General features: G+C 38.5%; 1 protein-coding gene across 1 annotated transcript in view; it reads left to right on the forward strand.

Moving 5' to 3' along the window:
* Positions 1 to 20,809, forward strand: part of LOC143277429 (uncharacterized) — a 46,483-nt gene that overhangs the window by 24,892 nt on the left and 782 nt on the right. The window contains exons 7-14 of the mRNA XM_076582242.1: positions 1,674 to 1,731; positions 2,622 to 2,717; positions 3,169 to 3,318; positions 7,958 to 8,134; positions 10,658 to 10,746; positions 13,741 to 13,858; positions 16,133 to 16,173; positions 19,538 to 20,516. Coding sequence (XP_076438357.1) covers positions 1,674 to 1,731; positions 2,622 to 2,717; positions 3,169 to 3,318; positions 7,958 to 8,134; positions 10,658 to 10,746; positions 13,741 to 13,858; positions 16,133 to 16,173; positions 19,538 to 20,516 — 1,708 coding nt within the window. The remainder of the gene's footprint in view (positions 1 to 1,673; positions 1,732 to 2,621; positions 2,718 to 3,168; positions 3,319 to 7,957; positions 8,135 to 10,657; positions 10,747 to 13,740; positions 13,859 to 16,132; positions 16,174 to 19,537; positions 20,517 to 20,809) is intronic.

A 20,809-nucleotide genomic window follows, 5' to 3' on the forward strand; every position in this document is an offset into this window, starting at 1 on the left:
CAGAAATGACCAGTTTCACAAAGTTAGCGCAAAGCTTTCAGCAAAGAATATACTTTTGCATTTAGCCTTTGTCTATGAGCCCAACAGACTATGTATTTTGTGCTGTGTCTCAACTTGACATAAATCGTTTCTGAGTAGAATTCACGATTTGATTCTTCTTCTTTGCTTTAAGCAGGCAACAAGGCTGAAGAATCTTAGTGGAGTTTAGGGAAAGGTTGACTTGTAAAATATGTTAGACACTTTGAATACAGGAAAAAAACCCACTGTCATTTTCTTTTTCTTTTTTTTCTTTTTTTGTTCTTTGGGAGTGCCAGTGTGACTTCAACTGATCACTAGTGCAGGTTTTCTTCATGAATTTTCTCATTGAACACAACAGTGCTCTTTCACCTGATGATTTTGTTGAAATGGAGGCCAAAATAGTAAAGAAAACAAGACCAAAAAAAAACAAAAAAAACAACAAAAAACAAAAAAAAAACAACCAACTTTAAACTGAAAGACTTTCATTCAGGAATCACCATTACATCTGGTACGAAAACATTAGTATCTGAATGATTTGGCCATTTTCAAAAGCATTTTAAATGCCATCCACAATAAAGAGAAATGATATGTCAGATATTTTTTAATATTGAGTATTCGTGCTGCTACTGTCAGACACAGTTTTGGTGCTTTCAGCAGTTGAAAGTGCTACTCTCAAGTCTGGTTAAGGGATTTGTAGCTGTGCTTGTTACACTATTTTTGTTTTCTTCCCCATTGCCCTGTTTCTTCATATTTTCAGCCAGGTTTTACAAGGATCTCAGTAGTTGTTCTTCAGTTTAATGTGCATGCCGCCATGACAAAATCGGTAAGTGCAGAACTTCTGATTCAGTGTTCACCAGTGATCAGGGTTCAAGGCCCTGTTTTGGCATGGTGTTGTGTCCTTTTAATACTCTACCACAGAAAACGGAGTATGGCTGCCTACATGATGGGGTAGACATGGTCGTACACGTAAAAGCCCACTCGTGTAAATACAAGTGAACATGGGAGTTGCGGACCACGAATGAAGAAGAAGAAGAAGAGAAGAAGTAATACTTTGATTTGCCTCACTCGGCCCAGGTGTGAATGGGTATCTAACATCAGTTCATAAAGGTAAAAACGAAAGGACTGGGCTCCACATTCCTATGCAGAGCCCAAGAGAGTGGATATGAATTCACTGCCCTGATGGCCATAAAAGGCTATGGGACCTTTAACCTTTTGAACAGTGTGTCAAGCAAGGTATTAATGGAACCTTCAACATTTTTCTCAAATGTGGCAAGCAAGGTGCTAATTCATCATTGTTGACAGGCTGTAACTACAGACCTGTTGTAAATGAGTGCTTGAGTATCTTGATTGGCTGGCTGTACAGGGCTATGCCTGTTATTTATATATATTTTTTCTATTCTAGTGTTTGAATGTATGTATTAGACATGAGTATCTATATTGTACAGTGCAGCTGAACATGTTTTACATGGAAAGATGCTTTATAAATCATATTATTGTTAGCATTTCCTCTATCTTTTTGATATTTGCAGAATCAGAAATAATTTTGCTTTTCAAGAAATAAAACTTAATATTTGATGCAAGAGAATGTTTCTGACAAATGTATGTAAAGAAAATGAAAGATAAGATGACATAAACAGTTATTATCTTTTTTTCAGCATTTCAAGATGGCAGAAATCAAATTTGCTCTACAGGAGGATATGAACAGCATCTCAGGTTGGGTGTGATTTCATACTATTAAAAACAAAACAAAACAAAAAACAACACATAGATTTGTGAGTAAAAATGAAATGGTATCTCTGAGGCTCTTGAGCATGAGTTTGCTTGTTTAAAAGAGTTGGGATGGGGTAGGAGGAACTTGACAGAAAGGGATCAGACCTCTGAAGTGACTCAGCAGCAGTGCAAGGTCCCTTCTGCTATGGCCCCTTGGTGACCTAACACAGATAGCTCCATGTGGACTGCTAACTCTGCAACTGCAGCCGACTGCCATTGAAATGACAATGACAATCACAATCACAGCTTTATAGACATAATTTATTCTTTTGAAATACCTGGATGTTAAAGTCAGAGAGCTGGTGAGTACTTTATGTTTGAACATTTTTATCCACTTTCAACAGACTGGATGGAAATAGAAATAGAAATACTGTTTTGAAAGTGTGTGTGTGTGTGTGTGTGTGTGTGTGTCTTTTACAAGTCAAAATCGTACATTATCTGCAGGTATTTCAAGGGAATACAAGTACTTCTGTGTTTGTAAATCAAGAAACAGGAAGAAATAGATTGTCATGCTTGAGCTTAGAATTGTAGCTCACAGTGGAATTCAAATTGAAAATAATTAATTTGCCCTTTAAATTCTGCTTCGTTTTTTCTTTTTTTTCTTTTTTTTGTTACCGCTAAGTAATGCTTTCTGAACATTTAAGTTTTTTTTACAGTTTTTAATGCCTTAACAGAGAGAATATTTATGTGACTTTTCTACACTTGGATGTATTATAATTATGTTTCAGTTATTGGTAATTCTTCAAAGTATTGTGACACTCAGTTGTAAAAGTCTAAAATTTAACTTTTTATATATTTTTATTTATTTGTTTATTTTATTTTATTTTTTACAGAAGTGGTGATGGAAGTGAAAGGAGTCCAGATACAGATCATACAGGGTGATGTTCAACAGCATACCTGTGCAGCTGGTGTTGTTATTGTTGCAAAAGGTGTGTTAAAATGTAATCAATTTGTCTATCTGTCACCAGTAATATGCATGGGAGCATGCTTTGGTTTATTTATAATTTTTCTTTGAGGGTTGTGTTTGTGGTGTGCGTGTGTGTGTGTGTGTGTGTGTGTTTCAGAGGGAAGGAGTGCGTCATGGTGTTTTTGCTAAGAATTCATCATAGTTCACTTATGTTCTTGTTATTTTATTTAGCACAAGTTTGCCATTTGTCAGTCAGTTTCTAATTCACTGTCACCATTGGATTTGTTTCATAGATTCAAGAAAAAAAAAAGAGGGTTGGGTTGAGTAATCTTAGTTAAAATGAATATATTTGTCTTGATTTATTATTTACACTGTGACTAGAAATCTTTGAAGGAAGAAATATGGCAAGAATATTTAGTGGCTGTATTGGTTTACATTGTTGCTAATATATGTATTCTTGCTAATGCTTTCAGGAGCTGAGCATACGGTCATGAGTGATGGGTTAAAACCTGAGATATATTCAGTATGCCAGGAGAAATTTGACAAAGATTTCAGATGGATACTTTCCTCGGTTGAAAAAAGGCTGCTTCCGTTTTGCCTGCAGATCAATCTGGAGACATTTAGTGAGTATTTTTATATAATTAATAAACGTGTTGAGAGTTCATTTCTGTGTACAGATAGGTTAATTTCTACCTTACTAAATAAGTAGTCATGGGATGAGCCACCATGATGAAGTGGTTAGTATTGCTATCTGGGAGGAGCAGGTTTGAGTCCTTAGCAAAGGTGGGATTTATCCACTTGTGGCTGGCTCCTACCCAGAACTGAATTTGCTGTAGGTTCAAATGGGGAGACTTGGACCACACAAGCAAGGATCATCTATTTCACAGATATATCTTTGGGAGTGTTGCTTGAATTTCCAGACCATCCCTGCAGGTGTCTGTATCTCTTTGGCCTGGTTGGTGCCAGGATGTATTTTTAAAGGAAGGACAGAGTACATCCTTGTCACGTGGTCCCAAAGTCTAGAATGGACCTCCACAGCATACATCATCACTATGAAATTAATTGCCCCAGATTCTGTGGTCTTTCTTACCTGTTCTCGTGATGACCTCATTTTTCAGTCACCCCCCACTTCCATGCTTGGTATGAGTTCCTTTGGTGTCTACTCTGGAGGAGACACTCACTCAGTCTGGCTAAGTGACAAAGCTATTATTGTTGTCAGTAGGAGGCTTTGTAGGTAGTGTACGCATATGTTGGATTAGAATAGGCAATACTGAACACTACCAAAGTGACTGGGCAGCAGTGCAAGGTCTCCTCTGGTATGTGGCCTCTTTGCGACCTAACATCAACAGTCAGCTCTGAGACTTTGGCAGATGAACCCAGGTGTAGGTGCATATAAGGGGCTCAGGATGAGCAGTCTAGGAGTAATGCCACTGAAATGATGCAGATGATGGGGCAGTCCCCCAAAAAGTTTTCTTGGAAATGAGCCTCTGATTACACCATACACAATTAGAAGAAATCTTCTTTGTAAGGCTGAATGTAGGGATGTTTTGTTTTCCAATAGTTGATAAGAAAGTATTAGTTAAAATCAGCTGCTCCAGTTTTAATATCTGTTTATGCAGTTTCCAAATTTAATTTTTTAAATACATCAGCTAAGGTTTAATGAAGAGGATAAGTGAGCTGATGAGAAACTGGCTTAATAAATGATTCTTTCTGACATATACAGGCTAAATAAATTGTCTCTGCATGCACGCACCACAGAATAAGAAATTGTGTTATTCACACATTTGTATTGCAGAGCCTTTCACCAATTGTCTTAATCAAATGCTTGCATTGAACAATCCAATGCTACTATGTCACAAGAAAGGGTCCTGAAATAGGTGAAGTTAGACTGTTCTTATGCACATTTGAATTCTCTAGCTATTGTCCATGATGCCATCTCCATTGTGGCTACATTTTTGACTAATGATATAGATGCATGAAAGTTTCAGACTCTCCTTCATTATTGAAACTTTTCTTTCTCCAAGTAATGGCGGAAGTTGACCATTGTTTGAATACTTGAAAAACATTAATATGCGTATGCACAGTGTGACTGGAGATTAACTGACAGAGTATGGGTGTTCAGTGCTGGCACTTTAGTTCGCCCAGCGAAAGTTCGTGAACCCAGGAAGTAGGGCATGGATATAAATAAACGCGGCTGACAAACAGGCCGCGCCAGCGGCACTCGCTGTACGCTTGTTCAGCAGTAAATCTGCTTTGTTTCTTTCGCGCATCATCTCCTCGGATGGATCGGAAATAACGACTAAAGAAGTAGTTTTCTAAAAAGAACACAAAATAAGCTTTCCATTGACTCCAAACACAATATGTTTCCTTACATAGCGGTTGTTGTGGCAACGGCTGAAACATAAATGGAGAAAGAGAAGAGAAGGATAAGCAGAAACATGATCACAAAAATCGTTAAGTTTAAATCCCTCTCTAAGAAAACAGGCGCTTATCACAATAACATCGTAAATTCACACAGAACATTTAGCATGCCTGCATGCAGATCAGCTTAACTTTTGAGTTGTGCGATTTTTCTTGGCAGCACAACAAGTGTTTAAATGAACACACTGTAGCATGGCGAGAGTGAGCAGCAGGGGGATGGAGAGTGGGGTGAGTGTCTGTCGACTTATGGCACTGCCGTGCCCTTCATTCCACAACAAAGACGAAGATTTTTAAGGTAAAAAAAAAAAAAAAATGAAACGATGATGTTGATAAAATAATGAAATTGTGTAAATCAAATCAAACTGCACTCCAATAATACAAGCAGGAATAGCAATAATTCAGCTTTCTGTAATCGCTGCAGGAAATGTGTGGATGCTGTGAAAATGTGGGAAAAGTGGGGCGGGGGCTGCGGGGCCGAGTGAAACAAAGAAGGCAGTGTCCCAGTTTGGCGCGCGGGGCCAGAAATACCGTGGGAATGCGCCGGTCAGTGCAGTGTGCGGTGGGAAAGTCTGGCATTAAAAAAATTTTGACCCAAGACATTAGACGCTGCTCAGCCAACTAAAGAGCCGGATTTTGTGCTCGGCTGAGCAGCCGTGAGAGGTGCTGAGTTGGCCTGTAATTTAGATTTGTTCGCCTTTGATGGTTGTTTGGGGACCTACTGCAGTAATTGATGAGGCCTGTGCACCAATCTTTTTCTGAATAAAAATTTATCAGCCTTCTACACCCTCTTTCAATAATATGTTATTGCAATTTATCAGTTGAATGCATGATTCCAACAGTGACAAGACTTCAGGCAAGATGGCTGCCTTTGACTGAAATTGTCAAAATGTCAGTTCTGATTAATTCACTACCCTCATTCAAATAATATTTGTTTGCAGTAAAGATGTTGATGATGTAGTTAGTGTCATTCTTGTGTGTTATGTTCAGAATTTGTTTTCTTTTAACTGTGGAGAAGAAATAAAATGCCATGCTGTCTTCAAACCCAAAACAAATGTTCTAGCAATGCACCTAATGAGACCTTGTGGATCCAGAGGCTGAATGGAATAAACTGTTCACCATATAGAAATACAACTTAATCCAGAAGATTTACAACCAGTCATTGGAATGATTGTAAAGGTGTTTTTTTTCCTTATGTCTCGTCCAAAATTTTTTTTGATGGACAAAGTATTTCCAGAGAAAATGAATTTGTTAGTTTACCATGGACACAATAACCCCCCCCCCCTCCACCCCCCACCACACCCCCTGTCCCCCCATACACACACAAACAGACACACAGATAACCTAAACACTGTGTTGTGTGAAAACACACATGTGAGCCAAATGCAATAATTTATACATATACAGAAAATAGATGAACAACAATATGATAGTGAAGGAGGCAGGCAAATAATTAAAAAGGTCCTCCCCCCCCCCCCCACCCCCAATGGGGATGCCAGGGGTCTTTCAGTATAAATGGCATCCCCGCCTTCTGGAAATTCTGTGCTAGAAATTTCTTTTTTAAGCAAGCCTTGACACTTTTTTTGTTTTCTGCAGTCTGTGATGTACTATCTGTGCTGTTTTGCTCTGGCGATAGGTAGTGAGATGTAAACACTGGGATGGGCACTAGCTGCCCATTTTGCAGTGTTATTTACCTATCTGGCCTTTTTCATGTATTTTTTGTTTGGTTTTGAAGTATTTTTTTTTCTCTTTTTTTTTAAGGATTTTTTGTAATCTGGGCAAATTAAGTGGAATGGCCAAATCTTGTTTGCCCATAGGAGCTAAATGGTTAGGATTATGTGTCATGAACTGTGTGAGGTGTGTGTTTATCTTGATTTTTTGTGTGTGTGTGTGTATGTAACAGTTTAGTGTTGATGCGGTTTAGCATTTGTATGGTTTGACAGTCCTGATATGGCCCTGTGCAGTCAGCTGGACTATGAACAACAATAAACCAGTAAAAAAAAGTTCTTTTATATTTTTTAAGGTGAGATCTTTATATATATATATATATATTTATTTATTTTAAGAAGGTGAGAGTGATGTTAACCCTTTGAAGACAGAACTTGTGGCCACTTGAATTTTCTGAAATGGAGAGAGTTGTTTGTTGTGCCTGATATGACTGCAGTCAAATCCCTCGAAGATTTGTCAGATATCGCTGCAGTGGCAGTGAACTATTTTTCCTATAGCACATGACTGCTTTAAAAATTTGGAACACAAAGAGTGGGTGTATGGGTGACAGTGATGTATACCCTTTCAAGACAGCAGCTTGGGTAATTTAAATTATCTGTAATGGATAGAACCAGTTGTGATGCAAAGAAATAAATGACACTTCAGCAGTTTACTGCATCAGTGGCCACAACCCATCAACCCTGTCCATAGTTTAATCAGCCCGCCCAGATCAAGGAGTGAATGTGAAGGGATAGCATTGAAAGAAATTGCTTGAATCTTTTTCTTTTCTTTAATTAAAAAAAAATTTGTTTATAGAAAGCTGAAGTGTGGTCATAGGGAACCAGTTGACTGTTGTCCACAGTGATTGTGGTCAAACATTGTGGAGGACCTGGGGATTTCTTTTGGTTTTTCTTTGCCTGTCTTTTCTTAGACTTTCAGTTTTCTGACGAAAAACAAACCATTTTCTTTCATGCTACCTTTTCACTTTTATCCTTGGTTTTGACTGGCTGAAGTGATAAGGGGAAGGAGTTGATGGCTGGTGGGATTCACCATATAAGCTATGACCTGGACAAGTTCAGGATTATAGATATGTCTGCATTTTTCAGTGTGAATGAGTATAGATTTTGCATCTAACAGAACGCAGGTACTATCAAGATGTGGTTGCTGCTGTGGTGAAGTGTCTGCGTGAAGCAAAGAACTTGAAGGTTGTGACGTTTGTGGTGCTGACACCTAAAGAGCACCAGGAAGTGCGTGAGGCTTTTGAGAAGGCCTCTCAAAGGTCTTTCCCTGCCCCACAACATGCTATGGCTCCAGGTAAGGTTCAGTTTATCAGACCAAGCACTTGTTCACAGCTAGAAAGCAGTTACCTTTGTTTACTTCTCTAAGTATTTTAGATAAATTTACCCCAAAATAACAGCAGAATAGAGTACACAAAATGTTTGCATTGGAAAGATTATACAATGCATTAGAATGTAACGTTTTTCCGGTTTAGTGCCTATAAGACAACAGCTGATGTCCTGCAAAAAGTGTTGCCTTTGTGCCTATAAGACGTCCACTGATATTCTGCATATATTCCGATTTTTCCTTTATTGGAGTTTGGTTCAGTGCACATAAACAGACTGTGAATGGTTAGTTTAATGTGTCTGAGTTATAAAAGATACTATTTAAATGAGCATATGTCAGGTAGAAGACCCCTTTCTTTTCAGTAATGATTTATTAACTGGACCACCTAGAACATGCGTGGCAAGGGTTTTGCTTCATTTGCAAAAAATATTCGTTGAAAACCTTGTCCAGTGAAGGCAGTGGTCTCAGTCAACAGATTTACACAATTTTTTAAGCTGTACTCATGATTATGGACAGTTCTGACGATGGAGAAGGATCTCCCTTGTCTGATGATTGGTTTGAACACGAAGGTGAATGACAATGACAGTGATGAAACTGACAGCCCATTAGATGGTAATTCAGTCTATCTATCCAGTCAGACAGGGTTTTTGAGCAGGTGACTTTGACTGTCAGAATACATGCAGCAAGCGTTGGAAGAAGGGGAGGGGAGGGAGAGGAATGATGTAAGATGATAGGCTGAATGCCAGCCAGAGGATGTGAAAGAGGACGTGGCAGTTTGACATCAGTGAATGGTTATTCTACTGCCAGAAATCAACAACCGCCAGTGCTCCGCGGTTTTCTTTTCATGAAACGCAGGGTTGAAAGTGTACTGGATGTGAAACACTGAATTAGTTTTAACGCTTTTTATCACTGAATCAGATGGTTGACTTGTTTGAAGAGAAGGAAAGCTGGATGTACAGCAGACATTTTATACAGCCCAGGTACAACCTGGAGGGAGTGAGTGTCATCAAAGAACTTCACTCTCCAACTTGGGAAAGCTTTTAGCTGTCAAAAAGCTTGCCTGTTCAGTTTCAGAGAACATGATTAACTTCTTGTATTGACTGTACCCATGTTTTTCATTGTTGGGACAGTTATTCACCTACCTGTCTACATGAGTTGTGGTTTGTTTTTATAAACTTATAATCTTTTTAATTTCTTCTATGGGTATAATCTGACGATAGGCATACTATTTCCAGCTGTATTTAAAAAATATTTTTATTTTTTATGGATGCCATTCTGTGCAGGTGGAAATAGTTTTTTGTTGCACAAAATTTATCTTCACTTTAAATGCCTGAACAGTCATCTATAGTCAAACTAACTGGGAAAAAAAGTGCAGACTCAGAATCTGCATGCATTTTCCTTTACAAAAATATTTACTTTATTTCTGTATCTCTCATGGTTTATGTACATTTTTGTTTTTATTACCCTCCAATCCTCAAAAAATTCTGGCAAGGGGAGAGCACTCAAGAAAATATACAAAATTCTTTGGCACTGAATTGGTTAATTCCTTTGTATTGTGTGATGCCTGGAAAATGTTATGTTTAATTTGTTCTAGGTGATTTATAATGATTGTTTGTCTTACTGTCAGTGCAGTCCAGTTGCATGTGAAGCAGAATTCTGCAAGGCCCATTGTCAATGGTCATTGGTCCAGGGAATACACAGTGTGAATGTCTGCCAAAAATTGTGTGTCATTTTGGACTTGGGCTCATAAAGGTCTAGGGAACTAATATCATTGCCATTGTTTTTGAAAGTTTGGTTTTACTTCCCATAATTCCCTGGGGATTCTGGATCACATGAGAGACAGTTTGTGGATTTGTCATTCTTGTACAAATTTTTTCAGGGCATGTGGGGTCACAGTGTGTAGCAGTAGCAGTGTGTAGCATAACTGGTCACTGTGTATCACAAATAAACAAAGACAGCAAAAGCAACATGCAGAAAACAGCAACATGCAGAACTGATCACAGATCATGTTTTCAGGTTTTCTGTCAATGCATCTTTAAAGTATGGCCTGTGGCTACTTTATCATTGGGAAAAAACAATGTGTAGACAATCAAGGCAGAATCCTGTGCTGTCAGTTAATCCTTGATGGCTCAGAGTGTAAACACTCAATATGTGGACATACTGCTGTTTCCATAACAGTAGTGGGCTGGTGTGAAAGGAAGGGGATGGGTCCTATGAAAATGTGTCTGGCAGTGACCACGTACAGTACATATTTTTATGTGATCAGTAATATAACTGGTTTAGGAGAATTAGCAGGATTTAACATCTGGATCCCACTCAATCATTACAAGAGCAAAATAAGTTAATTGTTGGGAAAATGGAAAGGAAAAAAAAACAACAAACAAAAAAACAAAACAAAACAAAAACACAATAAAACCACAGCTGAGAAGAATTTGTTATATAAACTCAAGTCAAGAGTTTTGTTTTAAAACGACTTTCTTTTTCTAACTGCAGGTCAGAAAAAAGCTCCCAACACAGCTTCGCCTGCAGGAAAAGTTCACATATGTGGGGAACTACGGTTTGTTGAAAATGCAACAGAAGAGGTGAGATTTTTTGTTTTTTTGTTTTTTGTTTTTTTTTTTGTTTGATTGTTCATTTTCCAGAGGAAAGAATAAAGTAAGGAGGAAAAGGTCACAAGACCATAGAGAAAAAGAGAAAACTACCAGTAATTGATCAGAATGTATTAATCTTTTCTGATTCATGTGTTATGAGCAAACAAACACACAAGATAAATTTCTAAGACCTTGCTTTTCATGCAAAATTACAATACTACCTTGATTTTAACGCAAAATTACATTTTTAGACTTCAGTCATGAGGATCTGCTGTGGCACGATCAGAGCTGCTGAGCTTGTGATCAGCTCTGTAAATGCACCTGTTTTGGAGGTTGAAAGTGCAGTTTTTTACTTGTGCTACTTTCTCTGCCTCGGCATGCTTTTACTGATATCTTCAGTTTTATTTTCTTGGACCAAGGTTAAGATAGTGTAATATCTCTCTCAAAACAGGTGTAGTTTTTTTATTTGTATTTTTGTTTTTGTTTGTTTTTTGCCAGCTTGGGCTATTCATGACGTAATTCCGAGTACTGTTACTAAAGGGAACAAAATCAGCAGTTCCTTTTGAAACACAGAAATATGCATTATTTTCATGCATTTTCTTATGATGGTTGCTGACACATTATACTTTCAGAAGAATATAATCATTTGAATTTCAAGGTATGATTATTGTTTTCTGTCACTGTGCAATATTTCTTATAAGATTGCATGAATAGGATAACCATTTTACAGATAGTATGAATGTCCCACAAACAAACAACAAAAGCTCAAGTGAAGCAGAAGTACATTCCGCATAACAGAAAATCACAGACCCAGAAGACAAATATGAATGGGTAATTCCTGTAACACCTGTGATAAAACAGTTTCGGCAAGGAGGGACAGCTCCCACAGTAGAAGTTAAGATTCCTCACATTCTGGAATATTTCTTTCTGTGAGTCTTGTGTGGAAGTGATAAAACAGATAGAGGGATGCAGTCCACCCTCACACTTTGAGAGCACACACACACACACACACACACACACACACACACACACACACACACACACACACACACACACATATATATATGTGACGGGGTGGTAAGGTGGTGTTAGAGAAGGTGAAGACAGGTAGAAGGTGTTAGCAGCAGCCAGGCAAGGTAGACTCGGGAAGGCAGTTCGCTGCGCTGGTTTTCTTCTTTTATTTTCTCATTCTTCCAGACCAGGAGAGTTCTCTGTTTGTCTGGCACTCGCTCACTCCTTATATTCTGTTCTGCTGAACCGCAAAGCCAGTGCCGCGAAGCGACTCACAAAACCAGCCCTCCACGAGCCTTGAGGGGCCAAGCTTGTGTTTGTTTGACCAAATTTAGCGGCTTCTGACTTTCAGCTCGGGGAACTAACATAGACATATTATATATCACACTAAACTACAAGAGACAAGCATTTTTTTAAGCTAAACCATTTTCTACAAAAATAATGTTAAAAACTAAACAAAAAGAGTCAGTGAATGAACGAGCTTTTAACGAGTTCATGCATCATTTCTGTACATTACAACAATTAATACGTCGCTATATGCAATATAATTGTAACAGTTAAGTAATTGAAAATCCTGAATTTCCAACTATATAAAAATCATCTATAGAATCTGCTTCTAGAGTAAAGATTTTTTATGTCAAAATTCAAGAGAAAACTCAACGGACAGCTCCTGTGTCGGCACCGCTTGGTGGTGTTTTTGGCACTTGTGATCAACAATGAAATACTTTGTTTAAACCAACTATAACACAACTATACATGTATGATACAAATCAGATTGATAACAGAAATGCAAACATCTGCAAGACACGCTGTGAAAATGTCTAGGTATTGTAAAAACGTATTTTGCTTTTTACAAAGAGATAGTTTTGTGGGGCCGAAATGCTGTCAGACATTTCGTACCATCGCATGCCTATAACTTAGGTGTACACGGAAAGCAGTACACGAGAAGAAAGCTTAATCATTTACATTTTAATGCACAGTCTAAATTCCACGGTAACTATATCGATTTATAGAAAATGAAGGTATTTTGTATGTTTCAACTGAGTGGATTTCGAAGATCATGCCAAAATTCACTCACATAAATATCAATTTAAAAGAGTTATAGGCTTTCTGGCCAAATGATATCATTGCAGTTGAGAAGTATGACCGTTCTGAAGTCCAGTAACATAAAAACTATAATTTCATCTATAAGAAAGTGTTTATAATTTAACAAAATTGATGAAAAATCATACGGCTCTTTGTAAAGGGAGATAACTTGCGACTGATTTACCAACTTTATCAGTAACCTTCGGTGAGTCACAAAAGTCGTCTGCTAAGCAGGCCTAATGAAGATTGTAGCCAACCCGGCTACATATATATATATATATATATATATATATATATATATATATATATACAGATACACAGACACATGCATGCATGCATGCACGCACACATGGTTTGAATTTGGAGACAGAAAATACTGCCTTTTTAAAAAACAAAACAAAAACATTTTGACATCTTTGAATTGGACTTCATGAGCTAAAGGGTCCTTGGAAAGACTACATATATCTATCATTATTCGGTTCTGCTGCATGACCTAGATTCAAGTGAGAATACAGCATACCTGACTAGACCTTCTATTATTTATTATATGGTTCTAACTTTAGCTGTGTTTTTGTTGGCAGAGATTCACTCATTTATTCTCTTAATTTCAGGCTTTTTGTCTGTAAATTCATTACAGTTAACCGTAAGAAAGTACTGAGTTATGGAAAATATATAGCTAAAAAGCAGCATTTTTCAGTCTCTCCCCTCTCTTTTTCTTTCAGTCTGTCTGCACAGATTCTCTCATTCTGTATGTGCCTTAATGTGTATATGAGTATGTGTGTGTGGTAGTGTGTGTGTGTGTGTGTGTGTGTGTGTGTGTGTGTGTACTAGCTTCCATGTAAATTTGCATGTGCCTAAGCATGAACACACATTATTTGATGCTTACAGATCTTACAGCTGCAGATTCCTGAAAAGTTCCAGGCAGAAGAGGAGATTCAAAAGATGGATCAGTCTTTTGTGGAATCATCAGTTGATGGAAAAGAATTTCAGCAAGGCAGGCAGGATGGTATGAGAATTGCTTTACTCATTTTGCATTATGATGAAATGTGATATTAGCTCTGTAAAGTCAGACAGGGGCAGAAACAAGCAGATGTTTCCTGATTTATGCAAATATAAGAAGAGAAAAAACCTTATCAGCACATCCTGATGCAGTCATTCTCACAGCTGTCAGCTCCACCTTAGAGTCTTGTCAGCCAGCTCAAATCAGTGAATTAAAGGTGAGATGGTGTAATATGAAAAAAAAAAAAAAAAAAGAAAAGAGAGAAAAAAAAAATGACTCGCCTTGTGGAGGGGGAACACAAGATGTAAAGTGCATCTTATTTTTCTTATAGTCCAGTCGACCACACAGGGGCATATCAGTACTGAAAAACTGAATCCATTGAATATCAATCTCATCGTTTCAAGGGAAAAAAATAAGGAAAAAAAAATTTAAACGCAGGCACAGTCATATTCATACACATAAACCTAGGACATGCTCCGTTGAGCATTCCATCAATTTTTCACCTGAGGATTAGAAAAAATCAACCTGAACGTAAACATGATAATATATATCATACAAAATTTTATGAAATAACAGACATACAAAACCACTGTCAACAGACATCTCACACGTCACCAAGCTGTAAAAAGAATACAACATAGCAAGAATGCCCAATTATTAAGCCCCAAAAAGTACAAAGAATATTGAAGGCTTTCTAGATATAACAAAATATAGATGAATGGGCCAGCAAGGTAGAAAATAAGAAAGGAAAGAATGACAGAAACAGAAATAGCCAGAAACAAAGAGCGATAGAAAAGAGAAAATATCTAGCACAGACCTTCCAGAAGGTGGGGATACTATTTATAATGATGGAGCTGACATCCCACAGGGGAAAGGTCCAACAAAAAAAGGTTACAAGGCAATGACAGTGACATGTTTCAACCCAAGGGTCTTCTGCAGGCAACACATAACATTCGGATAAACTGAGACTGAGAAATATGGAGAGAAAGGGGTACTAAACTCATTCTACTCCAGGTACAAGTTAACTCTTACCATCATTACTTCCCCTGTGGAACAGGTATGAGTATTCTTGTAACAACACACATTTAAAGACCTGTTAATGGTTTTTAGGGAAAAAAGTCCTTTTGCTCTGACTTACTTGCAAGCTTTATTTCTGTTTGTTTTTTAAAAATTTTTTTTAAAAATCTTCATTGATTGTCATGTATTTTGACATAGACAGATGTTGTGAAGGCTGTAATAAAAGAGTTTTCATAGGGGGGAGATATATTAGAATAACCATGGATACTTTTTGTGCTTTGTTGCTTCAGTTGTGTTTGGTTTTTGTTGTTTTTGATCATTCACTAGCCGTTATTTTTCTTCAGTTAAAAAAGTACTGTAATTTTTGGCTTCCAAGATACTTCAGTGCATAGGGTGTACCTCATGAATTCAAAGAAAAATGGTATTTTGAACACATATAAGGCGCACACATCTGATAAGCCACATATGCCATAAAGTGAAAGTCCTCCATTATGGCTCTGCTGTCAGGGGATGTTGTTAGTAAAGTTATCTTTGGAAAACTTAACTGGAATCTATCTTGTTGTTGTCTGCTTGTTGACTCGGCTCTGTTACTTCATTTGTCTGCTCTGTTATCTGTTGCCTTTTTTTAAAACTTTTTTTTTTCAACAATTTTGCTCCAATTGTCAAATGCACACTGTTGTAAAGTCCTAGTTCAATAATTTGTTCAGTTAGAATCCAGTCTGCTAGCTCTGATTTCAGTCCTGTCTGCCATTTTGTTTTGCGTTCTGCCTTTGAATAATAATCAGTTCATTTCTGATTTCTCTACTTTCACAGCAAAAATTTATCCCCAGCTCAGACACAGCTCTCTTTTCATGGCCCAAAGGTGAACTGTGATCATGTTCATTTGAAATTTGGTGTAATAAGCAGTTTAGTTTCAAGTATGAAGGTGAACATAAACCATGTTGAATTGAACATGGTAGGACTGAAGTGTTGCTGTCCAGTGTGATTGTGAGCATTTATTGTGATCAACAATGTTGTCTTATTATATGGAGTTTGTTGTGACAGGTGGTACTGAGAGGCTGTCAGAATGTACTTTTTGGACACAGATAGGGTGCATACAGCCTATAAGACGCAAGGATCAGATTTGAGCAACAACAACAAAAAAAAAGCAATGCCTTATAGGCTGAAAATTTTGGTAGGCTACAGTATGTAAACAGCTGCAATGTACATGATTACAAAAATGCAATAAAAAGATGCTGTATAACTTGATCTGTTTATGTGCAGGTGGTGACATCAGCATAGTGCAAAAACGCAGTGAAGTGGAGGTTTGCGCTGACATTTTGGTGATTTTGTTTTATATGGATTTGTTGTAGCTTGTAGTTATTAGAAATAAGTGCAAATCAGCTCACGCACTTTGCTTTCTGCGCCCATGTCCAGTTTATGTTAATGTTGTTATGAAACATAGCATTCATGTATTGTTGTTTTTTTAATTCAGATTCAAGTTTAACCAGCCACTGTGGCAAAGTGGTTAGGGTCATGGACTGACAATTGGGACGATATAGATATGAATCCTATTGGAGGCATATTATGGGAATTTTCAGCTCATGGCTGGCTCTGCCCAAAGTGCAGTCAAATGTTGCTCCAATTTCCTGTCCAGCATTGCATGTGTTTGTATCCCTCAAGCCTGGTTAACTCATTCTATACTACCCGATGACTTCATTCATGATCTATACTGGCCATTTGTTTCTGTTACAAGAAAAATATCTGAAAAAGGATGCAAGTACATACAGCTCTGAAATTTTGTGTTGATATAAAGAATAGAATGGACTAACATTTGGCAAAGTTTCAGAGCACTCACTTTATTATTGTCTGATTTATCATATTTTGAAAAAAATCCATGTTTTTCATAACTGACATAAAGGGGGTGAGTTTTTCAAATATAACAAATTTTACAAATGTGATCTTTTATAACCATAGACTTCCTAATTGTAGCAATTGAATGGGCAAATGTGTATGTACAGTAGATATCCACTATAGAATCAGTTCACATTGAACTTTGAGCCACAGTACTTGCCGAAGTTGGAGACGCCATCTTGTTGAGCGAGCGAGTGAGAAGGCAGAGTTGGGTGACTGTACACTCACATGTATTGTACTTAAACAAAGGCATTCTCAGCCACAATAAAAGTACAGGTGCACTTTTTGGTGACTGTAGAACAGAGCTGTGCCATTTAGTTTCGCACAAGACTGTTAACCTATGAACTACGAATTCAAAAACTTGCGGTACGCTATGTCATACCACAGTAACAAAGCATTGTGCACAAGAGGTACACAATGGTACCTTAGTATAGAAAGAGTTAACCCCAGGATATTCAGCAAGAAAGGAAATGTTAGCCTTGTTGCCTGGTCCCAAACCTAAATGGATCTCCAAAGCTGCATTGTCATCCTCTATCATCCTTGTCCTTATCCATTATCAGCCAAAACAAAAAAGACAAACAAACAAACAAAAAAAAACAATCCCAAATGCTGTGACCTTTCATGCCCTGTTCTTATAATGGCCTCAGTTTCATTTTCTCACCACTGCAATGTGGTGAGTTTGTGTCAGAGTCCTGAGTGTCTCTAAGTGTCTTGTAGATTCATGGGGATTGTCACTATGAAAACTTGGTGGTGGTCTCCATTCAGATGGGGTGCTCACAGTCTGGCTCTGCAATAAAGCAGTTATTTTCATCGGTAGGGGACCGGTATCTTGCATATGCTGAATCATAACAGGCACTACTGAATCACCAAAGTGACACCACTGACCAGCAATGCAAGGTCTTCTCTGGTGTTTGGCCTCAGTGTAACCTACCATTGATATTTCTCTATATGGACTGCTGGCACTGGGACAGGGGTAATGCCATGAAATGGCACAAAAGATAGAGCATCACAAAAAAAGAGTTGAGATATTTCATTATGATAATGTTTGGGAGGTTTCAGAGAATGTAAGTGTTTGTGCAGGTTTGTTTATGTAGGGGAGGGGTAATGGTGATTGTGTGTGTGTGTGTGCATGTGTGTGTGTGTGTGTACGTGAGTGTGTGTGTTTTGCATTAGTTGTCTGGTACAAACTCCAGCACACCCAATTTTTTTTCAATAGAATACAATTTGATATCTGTCCCTTAGTCAGTCTAGGTTCAATGGCATATATGTCACTCTTTCCACATCAGTCAGGAGCCTCGGTGTTGTCCTTGACAATACACTGTCCATGCAAAAATTTATCAGTCAGACATGTCAGTCCTGCTACTGTCAACTGCGGCGTATCAGTGCTGTCCGGAAATATCTGTCCACTGACGCAACATCTAGACTTGTCGTTTCTCTCCTCCTCTCTCGCCTTGACTACTGTAACTCTCTATTGTCTGGTCTGCCTGCTTCATCCATTCAGTCCCTTCAGCGCATACAAAACTTTGCTGCCCGACTCGTCCTCGGAAAGAAAAGATCTGAGCACATCACTCCTCTTTTGCAACATCTCCACTGGCTCCCTGTCTCACACCGAATAAAGTACAAGATCAGCACTCTGTGTTATAGATGCATTCACAAAACTGCCCCTTCCTGTCTCTGCAGCTGCCTTCACCTCTACACTCCATCTCGCTCACTATGATCGGCTTCGGATCCACTCTGTTTACGCATACCCAGATTCAAACACTCAACTGTTGGCCGCCATTCTTTCTCTGTCTCTGGACCTTGCTATTGGAATGAACTTCCTCTTTCGCTTCATCAAGTCTCCACACTCAGCTCTTTCAAGTCTGGCCTTAAAACGCACCTCTTCCCAAAATAGCCTCCCTTGCCTGCCCTTCCTTGTCTTTAGTTTCTACAGTTTTAGAGTTATGCATGCGTGTGAATGACTGGTGCGAAAGCGCTTTGATTTGTCTCTGCACAAGATCCAGCGCTATATAAATACCATTATTATTATTATTATTCTCTATTCCAACAGTCAGTACATGTCTGCTCTTTTTTTCAAGCACTTTTTTTCCTTGTGTGTGTGGGGTTTTTTCCCCTTAAATTCCTCTTCTCTCATCCATCTATTCCACAATTCCTGCATTCATACATAAACATCTTTGTTTTGAGGTCTTTATACAGTTACCTGGGAATGGGCAGGAAATTAGAAAATTGTCATGGAGACACCATGCAACAAACAAGCACTTTGCATTAACACTAGGCAAAGTTTGCCTCTTGTCCACAAATCATACACATACATTCACATTTACATGCATGCAGACACACATGGACAAGAAATGGTGAAGGTGATAGCTATCAGGCTTAAGTCAGTTGTTTCGCTTGTCAGTTTAATGACTTCTCTTTTACGAAGTCCTTTAAGTAATTTCCTGTAATTGTATTTAGATATTTTTTTCAAATTTCACCCTCATTTCACCCTCATTTGCCCAGTTTCCCCCAACCCTTCATTCATTCCCATCTCCCACCCCTCCTAACTGATAATACTCAAATGTATTCTTAAATACTTTAACAAAATGTCTTCAATCACCGATATGTGTGACGGGACATTAAACAAAATTTGTCCCTAAAAAGCTGTGTACTGTAGTTCTAAAAGTATGTAGTGACAGACAAGTTTGCTAAAACTGTGTAAGCAGTTATTTGTTGAATACATTCAGAAGAATATGATTTCATAAAGAGAAAAGCAAATGGTTGATTTTCCCCCAGGTTGCTGATGAAGCCTGTGAAGATGGCAGAAGGAGAACTCACTATCAACACCATGATGTTGGAAGAAATGAAACTGCTGATAACCATTTGTCTGGCACAGCATCTACCCACAGCAGCAAGCCAAGTGTTTGGTCAAAGGAAATTGATGTTTTGGAGCACGAAGCACTTCGGTTTTTGCTTGGACAGACTTTCCTGGACAACTTTGATTCACATCAGACAGCTGGAGACAGGATTCTTATCAAAGCAAAGACTGCAAATTCTCCTAAGGAAACGATTGAAAAGATTGATGTTATTCGACGAGAAGACGTGCAGGCAGATAATGTCAGTGGGACGCTGACCTTTGACCCAGCGGGAGAGGGTATGGAAGCGTACATCAAAGTTTTACCCCCTCAAGGCAAAGTGGCTGTGTTTTGCTTTGATTATACCACAATGACAAAAGCCAAGCACTTTGTCCAGGTGAAGACAGGAGTGGTCAAAACCACAACCAGACACAGGAGAAGGTTTGATGATGGCGGACGGTCAGGACAGAGGGAAGACAATGCCCCATACACACACCAGGCCTGGCATCAGCAAACTAGCTCACTTGAACTGACCACAACTGTTGGCCGGATTAAAGTGTCTGTGTACAGGACTGACATCACCAAGCTGCCTGTAGATGCCATTGTGAACGCTGCCAACGAGCACCTTGCTCATGGAGGTGGTGTGGCCTATGCCATTGCTCGTGCTGCTGGCTTTTCTCTGGAATCGGATGGAGACGAGTACATAAGAAAGTTTGGTCCACTGAAAGTGACCCAGGTTGTGGCCACAACAGGCGGTGCCCTGCCTTGCAGGAAGGTTCTCCATGCTGTGGGACCTCGCTGGACTGACTACAAGGACAAAACACAGTATTGCCAACATCTAAGTGATACAGTTTACAACTGTTTTTCACTGGCCTCGGAGAATGGGTTCACTTCTCTTGCTGTCTCCTCCATTAGCTCAGGTGAGCCTCAGTTTGTATGGAAAAAGGGTGAATATAATTTCAAATCAAAGGGAAGGGCAGAATGAGATCAGAATGTTTTTTTTATAATTTTTTTTTATAAAAGGATGATGTAAAAATGTACTCTTTTTTTTAAAATTCTGTATCTCACCCCCTTCCTGCCCCAATGTGGGTGTGAATGGTGGTGCTGGGTGTGTTGATGTGTGACAGTGAAAGGGGTGAGGGTGTTTTGTGACCAGTTTTCTGTGTGTGTAGTGAATAAATTGATAGGAGCATGATTTGATCAATGCATGTCT

This window comes from Babylonia areolata, chromosome 2 (genome assembly GCF_041734735.1).
Source record: "Babylonia areolata isolate BAREFJ2019XMU chromosome 2, ASM4173473v1, whole genome shotgun sequence".
NCBI lineage: Eukaryota > Metazoa > Mollusca > Gastropoda > Neogastropoda > Buccinidae > Babylonia > Babylonia areolata.